The sequence below is a fragment of the Camellia sinensis genome, chromosome 8 (assembly GCF_055761805.1).
Source record: "Camellia sinensis isolate YWXY chromosome 8, ASM5576180v1, whole genome shotgun sequence".
In the NCBI taxonomy this organism is placed as follows: Eukaryota; Viridiplantae; Streptophyta; class Magnoliopsida; order Ericales; family Theaceae; genus Camellia; species Camellia sinensis.
In genome coordinates, this window is record NC_138968.1 from 40851929 (window position 1) to 40864026 (window position 12098).

Genomic DNA, 12098 nt, shown 5'->3' on the forward strand with positions numbered 1-12098 from the left:
TTATCTCTGCTCGCGCATCCTTATACATGCGTTGGAGCAGAGCCAGCTGGGAGTTTAACTGTTGCACCTCATTTGTCCTGCTCTGCAGCCGGTGCGACAAGTTTGTGACCGCAGTCATGGTTTCCACACATGACTTCAGAGTATACTGATTGGCCTCAATATCAGTTTGCACCGCCATTTTTTGCTCCACCGACTGCATCGGAAAGTTCAACGGAGCAAACACAGAGGTGTTTGGTTGAGGTTCACTGGCCACCGCACCAGTTCTCTCTCTTGTTGACTCATTGAGGTCGGGAAAGAGAGTGAGCAGCCCACGGGAAGACGAGGCCATGTTTTTGGGTTGCTGAGTGTTTCAGCGACGCAGCGATTTCCGACTGGTACTTTCAGAGAAGGATTGGTTACAGAGTGTTACAAAGTTTCTCTCTCCGAAAACGCAGAGTTTTTCAGAGAAGGGTTGGATCCAGAGTATTTTTCAGAGTGTTTCAGTCTGACAATGTTCAGAGGTTTCAGCCTGGTTTGGTTTCCACAGCCTCCGCATTGGTTTATATCGACATTGATGACGCGGCCGACACGCCACTCTGTCGCTCACGTGCCTCGCCGCGTCTCCGGCTCACCTTTTGATGGCTCGACGCTTTCTGTCAGGCACGCCTTTTGATGAAGTGGGCGCGACTTTTGAGGGCTCACTATATATATCCATATATATATATATATTTGGGCAGCCTATATACACCATCATACAGTGTATTTTTTAGGGGTCCGACAAGACTCTGTAAACTGTCCCGACATTGATTCCGGTTAGCTCCTTCAAGGGTCCGACAAGACTCTGTAAACTGTCCCGACATTGATTCCGGTTAGCTCCTTCATGGGTCCGACAAGACTCTGTAAACTGTCCCGACATTGATTTCGGTTAGTTTCTACAAGGGTCCAGCAAGACTCCGTAAACTGTCACAACAACTATCACAACATTGTCTACTACACCAGTCCGACATGACCCCATAAACTGTCTTCTCCATCGGTCTGACACAACCATCCAGTGTCCTCTACACCGTTATGACACCACCATACAGTATCCTCTGCAACGTTATGACACCCCCATACAGTGTCCTCTACAACGTTATGACACCACAATCCAGTGTCTTCACCAACGGTCTGACACGACCATCCAGTGTCTCCTATCCTCTTTTATTTTTATGTATTTTCTTGTTTTGTTACTCTCTCCAAACTCAAGTTGGTTAGTTCCTATCCCCCTTGAGTTTGCGGGGGACTGTTAAAACCTATCACCTACTTCACCCACTAAACCTAACCCACTACACCACTACCACCTCACCTACTCCACTAAACCTAACCTACTACACCACTACCACCTCCACTTTACCTACTCCATCTACCACTTACTACCACCTACTCTTCTATATATAGGAATCATTGTAACATTCAATATATCAATTAATAATACAATCATTTCTCTTTATACATTAAATTTCTACAGATTCCTATATATAGAAGAGTAGGTGGTAGTAGGTGGTAGGTGGAGTAGGTGAAGTGGAGGTGGTAGTGGTGTAGTGGGTTAGGTTTAGTGGAGTAGGTGAGGTGGTAGTGGTGTAGTGGGTTAGGTTTAGTGGAGTAGGTTTAAGTGGGTGAAGTAGGTGATAGGTTTTAACAACAATCTCAATAAAATATTTCTTTTTTTTTAATTTGTCATTTGTTGTTTATTTTGTTATTCATTAATCGGAGGTTTCATTTGTATAAAATGTGTAATTAACGATCTGAAATACAGATCGGAAATAAGAACCTGCTATTCAAATAATCAACACTGTTTAGTCCAAAAACTAAACAGTGGACATTTGTAACATAAATTTTAAAATGTGTTTAAACACTTCATGTTTTAAAATTTGTGTCTACACCTAGTTTTAGATCTAGCAGAAATCCTTGAGATATATGAAATGGATCAGACACAGATTGTTATAGTAGCTAAAGAGTTGTCAATTTCTGTAGACAAAATGTGTGCTAAGTGTCTAGGTTAGGTGTAGCTCCTTGAGATATATGAAATGGATCGGACACAGATTATTATAGGATTTAAAAAGTAATCAATTTCTGGAGACAAATTGTGTGCCAAGTGTCTAGGTTTGGTGTATGCATTGAGTATCCAAGTGTTCAAGGGTGAAGATGTTCAAAGACAATGCAAGACCAAAAAAAAAAATGTAGGCCCCACATCATATTCTATCCGGCCATCCCCCCTAATCCCCCCTTGGATTGCCCAAATAAACAGGACCACAGATCGCTCTTATTGCATTGGTTATCCTTCCATATTGCTAATTGCGCTCGAAACTTCAAAGGAGCGGAGACGTAGACAAAATCTGGTTTAAACCAGTGTCAGAGTCACATGTGACTGAAGTTTGTGCTTGCAAGTTTGAAGGGGAAAATGTCAAGGCTAATGCATCAAAGGTTGGGTTGTAAACTTGGTAGTCATTTAATTGATTATTTTGATTAAAGTTTTGATCCAGTGGATTTTGACAGGCAGGGGCCTTCGGTTTTTTAACCAAGGAGACTGTTTATCTTAATTTATTTACTACGATGCTCTGTGGATTTTGTTGGAGAGCTTGATATGCATTATTGGACCTTTTCCTTATAGCTTAAATTTTTGGGACTAAAGCTTGATATGCATTGTTGGATCCTTTTCCTAATAGCTTAAATTTTTGGGACTAGAGTTTAATAAGCATTGTTGGGCTGCTTTTCTAATAGCTTGGTGATCATGAGATATTGAAATTGACAACTAAATTGATTTAAATAATCCACTTAATAACTTTTAATTAGTAATTTGAATGAATTAAGAGTTTGGCCTATTCATCCCCCTCTAGGAACAGACGTAACCGCATCCACAATTTCACAAATAAACTAAAAATATACAATTGAAACAAACTAAAATAGCAACAAAATTTTGTGCAAATTTTTGAAGGATGTTCTGGTGATAAACTTAGACAATTTAGCACCTTAAGCAAATAATTCCAAGAAGCTACTTCTAGATTTGATTGCTTCATCAGTAGTTTGTGCAGGGTTCTATGATACCTCTATTCTTAAATAGGTGCTATGGTGCTCTTCCTTTGTTTCATTCTCAATCATAAATTGATTTTCTCAAGAGAGTGGGAGGTTATAGAGGCATTATCCCGTCAACTATGACAGTATGAAAGCAGTCGTCCAGTAGAGAAATGCTTCTTGGAGCATTATGTGATCGTAGGTTATTAAGAAAGTCGGAATTGGAAGTTTAAGAAGTTGGCTATTTAGATCAGTTACGCTCTATGTTGAATTAAGGGTAATCCAGAGGCATGTTCTCAAGTAACATTAGCAGAAGTGAGACTGATGAGATGGACCAGCTGAAATGCAAGGAAATATGGAATGAATAACAAATGCATTCTGAGGGTGAAGGTAGCATCAATTGAGCACAAGAAAAGTTTCCTGAAGCACTGTAGCATATTTTAATAAACACAGCTGAATAAGGATGAGAATTTGATAGAGGTTGATGTTTTGAGAAAAAACCAAAGAAATGCCCAAAGGACTGTTGGCTGAGGCAGTGAGAAAAGATGTAGTGGCCTATGCTTTGGTCAAGGGTGTGGCTTATGATAGCTCATTCCAAGTTGTTACGATTTGAGGCTTTGCTGAGTTGGGTATTTCTGTAATAACAATAAATGGGTATGTTTCATTGTGATGAAAGTGTATCCCTTTTAATTATTCGTGTACATAATTAGTTATAATTATGTTTTTATCTTGTAAGTAAATTATTATTTTTCTTTTTTTGCCATCTTGTGGTTGTCCATCTTCAGAATCCTTGGATCATGTTATTCTGCTTATGATTTGTGGTTTCTAAGTCCTTTCTAAATATTGTTTTTGTTTGACTTGTTATTGTAGCTGTCTCAACGCACTCTCTCAGGATCTCTATTGAAGTATCTTTCTAAGCTACAGGTATTCATCATTCATTTGCTAATTCAATCGTAAGGCATTTAAAATTGATTGTCAATTACACTTACAGGCTCTCTCTTTTACTGTAATGTTATTGCTATTTGTAATAATTCAACTCACTTGATGCATTATGATTTCTTTCTTCTTCTTTTTCATTTGTTATGTTTTGTTGTTTGTCTTTTTCATACTTGTAAGTTATGCAGGTTGATGAAGAGCCAGCTATTAGAACAAATACCACGATACTGATTGGGAATATTGCCAGCTACCTCAATGATGGGGTTTGTAACAGCCAACTAGTTTTTTTTTTTTTTCCTCATTAAATGGTATCCTGACTTACAGTATAATTTGCTTGACATGCTAAAGCTATGGGCCTATGGTTATGTGGTGTTGTGTGTTTTATACTCCCTCCATCCCATTTTGTTTCCAACTTCCCATTTTTGGAACTCTCATTTTTTGTGTTCTAATTTGAAAAGTTCAAAGTTTTGACCATCTCTTTCTTTATTACCCTTCTTTATATTTATTTTTAAATACAATTTTGATTCCCAATTTTTTTTAAGCAAGATGGACATTTCTGTAAATTTATTTGTCAAAGACACTTTCTTTGAAATTTGTGCAAAGTCGACTAGGATAAGGAGCATCAGTTATTATTGCATTCATCAGTTAGTACTGCGTTCAACATTTAATGCTCATTTGATAAACATATTTTGATTAGACGTGTCCACATATTACGTGTAACCAATGGATCTGAAACTAAATTGCAGACACGGAAAAGAGTTCTGATAAATGCATTCACAGTTCGTGCTTTGCGTGATACATTCTCTCCTGCCCGAGGAGCAGGTAAGAATTAGACATACTGTTTTCTCTGATTATTTCTCTGCTAGCCTTTACTAATGTGTTTGTTTCAAAGAACCCTTACATTTCTTCTCTCTCTCTCTCTCCCTCTCTCTCCATATACATGCATACATATGTATATCAATATTGATTAAGAACATTTATATTGTGGCAGGTGTTATGGCTTTATGTGCCACCAATTCCTATTATGATGTCACTGAGATAGCAACCAGGATTCTTCCAAATATTGTTGTACTTACAATTGATCCTGACAGGTTATCTTTTCTTTTGATAATTTATATTGCCATTTTTACTTCATCCTTCATTGTTTTTTCAATACGTTCTATCTTTATATATATATATATATATAAGAAACGCCTCGAAGGGCATGGTCTGAGTCTCTGTGGCATCATGTTCCTGACAATAAAATGATATCCCTTCTCCTGGTGTCGTGTATCTTCTATCTGTTGGAATTTTAGGTGATTACATCATAAAGTTTACTTCAGTTGGTGAAGTGTAGAAAAACACTACAATCATAAAAATATCAAGATTTAACATAGGAATAGTTCTACATTTTGGCAGTTAAAGTTAGTTTAAAAATACAAAAATAAACATTTTCTTATGGTCATTAAACTGGTCTTTATATTTGGAACAGTTACAAGTTTTATTGTAACTTTGTGTTGGGAAAAAGAGGTTTGGTTACATATGTTTGTCTTATGCAATTGTTTAACAATATACAAAAGTACACTCATCTCTTTCAAATTAGAAATCACTGTTACCTAAGTTCTGTTGTTAAGTTGCCCCTACTACTCTACGGGGGTGTACATAGTATGAGAGGCAGAAGTATATATGAAGACTGAATATTGTCAATTTTGAGGCTCTAGGAAAAATTGATTTAGGTTGATTTTCAGTAGGTGTTCCTCTTGTCATCTGTAAAACTTTCTTTTGTGAAAGTCTTTGATGTATATCACTTTTCCTAACTCCTAAATCTTTCCTTTTCATTTTCCCCCCTGCCCTGGATTTGTTAAATTATTTTTTTTATGTTGTTAAATTTTAGGTCCTTGTTCTTTGTTTTGTATTCTACAGTCGTTCATATTAAACCAGAATAGCATATCCATTTTTTGTTTTTTTTGTTTTTTTTTTTTTTTTTGCGGGGAATTATGTAAGATTTTTACTCTCCTTTCTGTGGAACAGTGACGTCCAATCAAAGGCATTCCAAGCAGTTGACCAATTTTTACAAATAGTGAAGCAGAACCATGAGAAGGTGTGTTACTGGATTCTTCTTACTTTTGATTTCAGTGGGGCATTTTCTTTTTTCTTTTTCTTCTTCTGGGGTGTATTTTTTTTAGATATTTCAGAATCTGTAGGACATTATGAAGCACAAAAAATAGCTGAAATGTTACATTGTGTTTATCAAGTAGCATGCACTTCAACGAATAAGGGGACGTCCTTCCACATCAAATACCTTAGAGCAGCAGATCTCTCCAGAGGTACAATTACAATTATCTATGGCGGAACGAGCAAATATAGCACCAGCAGAGGTGTTATACAGGACTAGACGAGATGATGCTCATCATCGAGTTTATGTTCATCGATCTGAGGAAGCCATACTTTGCGTAGGAGAAACGCAAATCGAAAGACCCTTCATCCAGGAAGAAAGCTATGAAGAGTTACGAAGGAGCCATATGCAATACATCCATCTACTCCTGATGGTATGGACAATTTGTCAGAGGAAGTTGATAAGCCAATTCCTGGTGCTTCTGTTGTTTCAGATGCTTTGAGGGCTTCCAGATACACCAAATCGTTTTGACTCATTCAACAAGTGCTTTCTTAAGCTGTTGAAGAATCCCTTCAATTGACTTTCTTGTTCACCACAGGGTTTCACTGGACTTACTCCTCTCTGCCAGATATAGGGCCTGTGTCTTTTACTTAAATCTTGTTCACCACAGGGTTTCACTGGACTTACTCCTCTCTGCCAGATATAGGGTCTGTGTCTTTTACTTAAATCTTAACTTCAAGGATTGTACTGCCTTTAAACCAATCCAGTCTTGTGTGTCCTTCATATATGCTATCTCAAGTGAAATAGTAAGTGGTACGAATTTGCTATGATACAGCTTTGTCTTGCCCCTTTGACTTACAAGATTACTTCACCCCAAAAGTCCATATTACCTTGTGCGTCTATCGTACTTAACAAAGGTACTGTGTCTTCCATAGGGAGTCAAAAGCTCATCATCATAACGGGTTCATGCATGTATTTAATTCCACCTTCTTTCAGGCCAAGTTACCGTGCAGGTTCAAATTATATGGGTGTGACGTCCAAAACAGGTCTCTGCTCCTGGTGGTGCATAAAATGATTCTTCCATATCTAACACACATGCCAGTCATTTGCCAATTGGTCCTTATAAATTGCAAAATTGTTATTTCAGCTTGTTTGGGAAGTTGTCTATTTTAGTAGGTTATTTTAGTTTTTGGCTATTTTAGTAGACTAAAATTTGTGTGTTTGAGAAGATAGTTGGATTTTTTTGTAGTTGAATGTGATATTTGTGGGAGAAAAAGTGAAATGATTATGGGTTTGATGTGACATTTTGTCTTATTGGCTATTTTAGCCTATTTTGTCTTTTTGTGGATTTTAGCCTAAAAAGCCCAATTTTAGCCTTTGCCAAACAAGGCCTTTGCTTATGGAACCTAGCATATATGGACTAAATGAGTAATCTTTTGCTTATCTATTAATGTCTTTTCTCGATAAATTATTGGGCATACTCAAACATACAGATTCAATTGGAACTAATAATGTGAGCAAACTGTAACATGTAGCTCTATTTATATTAGTGTAAATTATTGTCTTTTGTGGGAAAGCAAAGAAATAATTTCAAGTAACTGTCAATATAGGGGAGGAAGTTAGCTATGATGATGGTGATTGTTTCCTTCTTAGTCCTCTAAGGTTCAATTACATTGTTGTTCTGTATTTGTTGTCTTTCGTGTAGACAAATGTAGGGGATACCACTGGGAGTACAGGTGGACTAATCACATCAATACCTGGAAACGATAGTTTACTTGGGTAAGTTAATTACTATATAGTTAATCTGTGGCAGTTATATACTTCCTTGATTTTTGATTCTATTGGATGGTATATAGTTCTTCTCTTGCAATATTATAATATTAGAGAAAGTTCGCCAAAAGATTTCACTTTGACACTGACTGTGACAATTGAAATGCCAGATGGGCCATGAGTTCCTTGACCCTCAAAGGAAAGCCTTCTGAACAAACGCCACTTGCTCCAGCAAAATCTAGTGCAGCTCTTACTTCAACAATCTCTAGTCCCAGCTCAGGTATGTATCTTGATTACTTAATTGGTTTTCCTCATTGTATTCAAATGCTACTAAAAGTTTGTTTGCTTCCTTTTGTGATGTTTTATGGTTTTGACCTAAAATGATCTGATCAATATTGATCTAAATGTATATCAAAATGTCATGATTCAAGGGTGTATTATAGTCTTTAAAAGAGTGGAGGAAACCCTTGTTTATCCATTGTCCACTTCAAATTTAATTAGTGTTAAATGGTTATTATAGTATAGCTTCATTGGTCATATTTTCTATGTCTAAATGGTACTTTTATGTTTAACCATAGTTATTTGACAGGGATATGACAACTTTAATAAAAAGTACAGTTTGGAAACTTTGTGAACTTCTAAGATTTATTTTATTTATTTGTTTCGTTTTTGGTAGATGCTGATATTGATATTATTTAATTGTGCTTTCCCCAGAGAGTTAACATTTCCTGAAGTTCTCAATATTTACACTAGTATATTTGTTAAGATAATTGTATGGAGAGAGAGAGAGAGAGAAGAGAATATCTATATATTGAATAATGTTGTATAATATTGTTGTATTGAACTATTACAAAAGGCGGCCTATATATAGGACTTGTATGTAGTGCTAATCAAGAAATCATGAGAATAAGGAAATCTATAGAAATATGGAAACCTAATATGGAAAATAATATATTTTAGATATGCTTTAACAGCTCCCCTCAACCTTGAGTAGGTAAATTAACTTGAGTTTTGGAAGAACAAAACATAAAAAATAAATGAGAGTTTGTTGTGTACAGCAAACGAAAGAACCTGCTAGGGACAATTGAGAAGAGTTTGTGTCACGCCCTAAACTTGCCCCTAAAAGTTTGGGCATGACCTATTCAGAAACGTACATTTAACCTGATGTACATGACATATGGGGCCTTACCGGAAGCACGTAATATGAAAATAATGAAACATATGAACTCCATTGAGCTACTTCTACATGCCAGGATCTCATACATCACATGTACCATAGTAGATAGATAAAGTCCCAACTATATCACAGAGCATCGGTTATATACATACACATATGCAGTCCCAGCCCCATAATTGGGCATATACAAAAACAAAACTATTGAAGTTATATACATTCGACCTTAGGTGGCAATCAAACAGTAAGCCAACATCTTAACAGACTTCACAAAATAAATGGCCTTGCACAGTGCTTGAACATGCGAAGGTTGACAAAAGAAAAACAGGCGTCATGGCTAGGACTGACCACCGGGTTGGTTACCTACAGAAACAGACATAACACAGAGTGAGCCAGACTCAGTGAATAGTAATACTTAAATAAAACGATGCTTAACTTGAAATATAATGCATCAAGCGTAAGAAGATGCACGCATAGTTAGTCTGATTCTGTACTAATGTCATAACGGCCTTAGGCCCATTTTTGAAACGTAATGGCTTGAAACATAATATCTTGAAACATGATGGCACGAGGCCCTTGAGTAAGTTGGCATTAAGCCCTTGAAACATTTGGCATTAAGCCCTTGAATTATTTGGCATTAAGCCCTTGAACATGCTTGTATGAACTCAAGAGGTGTCTCACACGGATTCTAGAGGTGACTCACTTCGTAGCACTTAGTTCCGTGTAGCACTTTGTTTCGTATCATAACAACTTATACGGAACGGCCATAGGCCCCGAGTCTTACAAACACTTCGAGTCATGTGAAAGTATTTCATTCTTTTCTTTATTTCTTTTCATGCTTGGCTTCATTCACATAATTACATACATAATAATCATGCGTTAATAGAATGCTAATGACAATCATTAGCATGCTAATGACAATCATTAGCTATATGTGCAGCGTACTACTGCTCACAGTGTTGTGATGACGTGCTTGTTCCTCCCGGAGTGTGCCCTTAGCTTCAATCTCTCTCACTTCTTCCTTCTTCCTATCCTCTCTTCACTTTTCTCCCAGGAAATATTTTATGAGAAGGTTCCTAAGTCTTGAGCTCAATAAGAAGCTTATAGACATATATATATATAGATTGAATAAGGACAAAATCAATCGTTTAAACATCCGAAATTGAAATTTTCCAAAAATGCTTAATATTACCCAAAAATTATGCTGATCACATATATAAAATCAATTTCAGATAATTAAGCCCCTAAGGCTTCTAATTTCTGATTTAAACATTCTAATGTAACAGATACTTTTTCTTGTTTAAACAGATAGACACCCTTAGACATGGAGTTCGCTTAACCTTAATTTCGTATAGGATTTCACAATAAGCATTCAAAAACACAAAATAGGGTCTGAAGATATATCAGAAAACATGTACGAGGGTCTGGTTATTACACTCTCCCCCCCTTAAATAAGTTTGGTCCCTCAAACTTGTTTTACCTTAGTGTAGAAACAGATGCGGATACTGGTGTTGCATTTCCTCCTCTCTTTCCCAAGTTGCGTCGGTTTCGTAATGTTCTTGCCATTCAACCTTTACCATAGGAATTTCGCAATTTCGCAACTGCTTCACTTGCCGGTCAAGAATTTGGATTGGTTTCTCTTCATAAGTTTAACTTGTCATCCAACTCAATTTGGTGGTAATCAATAACATGAGACGGATCCGCAAGATACCCTCGAAGCATAGAGACATGAAACACGTTATGTACTTGACTCATATGTGGCGGAAGGGCAACCCGGTAAGCTACCGGACCCGCTCTTTCCAGAATTTGGAAGGGACCATCGTAACGGGGTGTCAACTTACCCCTTTTTCCGAACCTTGGGTGGCCTTTCATCGAAGTGACCTTTACAAGGACATGGTCATCCACTTGAAATTCTAAGTCCCTTCGTCGGTTGTCCGCATAACTCTTCTGTCTACTTTGTGCCGCTTTTAACCTTTCCCAAATAGTTTTAACTTTTTCAGTGGTTAACTGAATAATTTCGGGCCCTAACAAGGATTTATCTCCAACTTCAGCCCAACACACGGGAGAACGACACGGTCTTCCATACAGAGCTTCATAGGGTGCCATTTCAATACTTGAGTGGTAACTATTATTGTATGCGAACTCTACCAACGGTAGATGGGTTTCCCAACTTTCTTGAAAATCTAAAATACACATGCAAAGCATATCTTCTAACATTTGTATCGTTCTCTCGGATTGACCGTCAGTCTGAGGATGGAAAGCTGTGCTGAACTTTAATTCTGTACCCATGGCTTCTTGTAAACTTTGCCAGAATCTGGAAATAAACTTCGGATCTCTATCTGACACAATTGAGACCGGAACACCATGAAGCCTTACAATTTCATTCACATAAATTACCGCCAGTTTATCTGCATTATACTGAGTCTTTACTGGTAGGAAGTGAGCGGACTTAGTTAATCGGTCTACAATGACCCATATTGAATTCATACCTCGAGGAGTTCGTGGTAACCCTACAACGAAATCCATGGTCAAATGTTCCCACTTCCATTCTGGGATTGGAAGGGGCTGTAGCAACCCTGCTGGTCTCTGATGTTCTGCTTTTACTTGCTGGCATTGCAAACATTTAGAGACGAACTCCGCGATCTCTTTCTTCATATTTGGCCACCAAAAATTTTGTAAAATAACTGATGTATTATTGGTTGATAAGTGATATTGTGTATTTTCTGATGTTTACATTGATTCCTATATATAGGAGATGTGAAGTGGAGATGGAGTGGTGGAGTAGGTGAAGTGGAGGTGGTAGTGGTGTAGTGGGTTAGGTTTAGTGGAGTAGGTGAGGTGGTAGTGGTGGTAGGTGATAGTGGAGTAGGTGAGGTGGTAGTGGTGGTGGGTGATGGTAAATTCTAACAGCCCCCCGCAAACTCAAGGAGGATAGAAACTAACCAACTTGAGTTTGAAGAGAGGAACAAAACAGAAAAATAAGCTGACAATTAAAATGAAAAATGGGATAGGAGACACTGTATGGTCGTGTCGGACCATTGTAGCAGACAGTTTACGAGGTCATGTCGGACCGTTGTAGCAGACACTGTGTGG

The 12098-nt window shown here is 37.4% G+C and overlaps 1 protein-coding gene and 1 long non-coding RNA gene across 13 annotated transcripts in view; both read left to right on the forward strand.

Moving 5' to 3' along the window:
* LOC114284510 (uncharacterized) overlaps positions 1 to 12098 on the forward strand; it is a 58832-nt gene that overhangs the window by 31753 nt on the left and 14981 nt on the right. For all 12 annotated transcript variants that reach the window (XM_082882527.1, XM_082882534.1, XM_082882528.1 and 9 more), the window contains 7 exons: positions 3901 to 3954; positions 4155 to 4229; positions 4713 to 4788; positions 4958 to 5057; positions 5977 to 6046; positions 7767 to 7840; positions 8002 to 8111. In XM_082882527.1, coding sequence (XP_082738653.1) covers positions 3901 to 3954; positions 4155 to 4229; positions 4713 to 4788; positions 4958 to 5057; positions 5977 to 6046; positions 7767 to 7840; positions 8002 to 8111 — 559 coding nt within the window. The remainder of the gene's footprint in view (positions 1 to 3900; positions 3955 to 4154; positions 4230 to 4712; positions 4789 to 4957; positions 5058 to 5976; positions 6047 to 7766; positions 7841 to 8001; positions 8112 to 12098) is intronic.
* On the forward strand, positions 11730 to 11984 carry LOC145796906 (uncharacterized). Its single transcript, XR_014337607.1, has 2 exons — positions 11730 to 11838; positions 11875 to 11984. It is a non-coding gene; the product is annotated as an uncharacterized LOC145796906 (long non-coding RNA).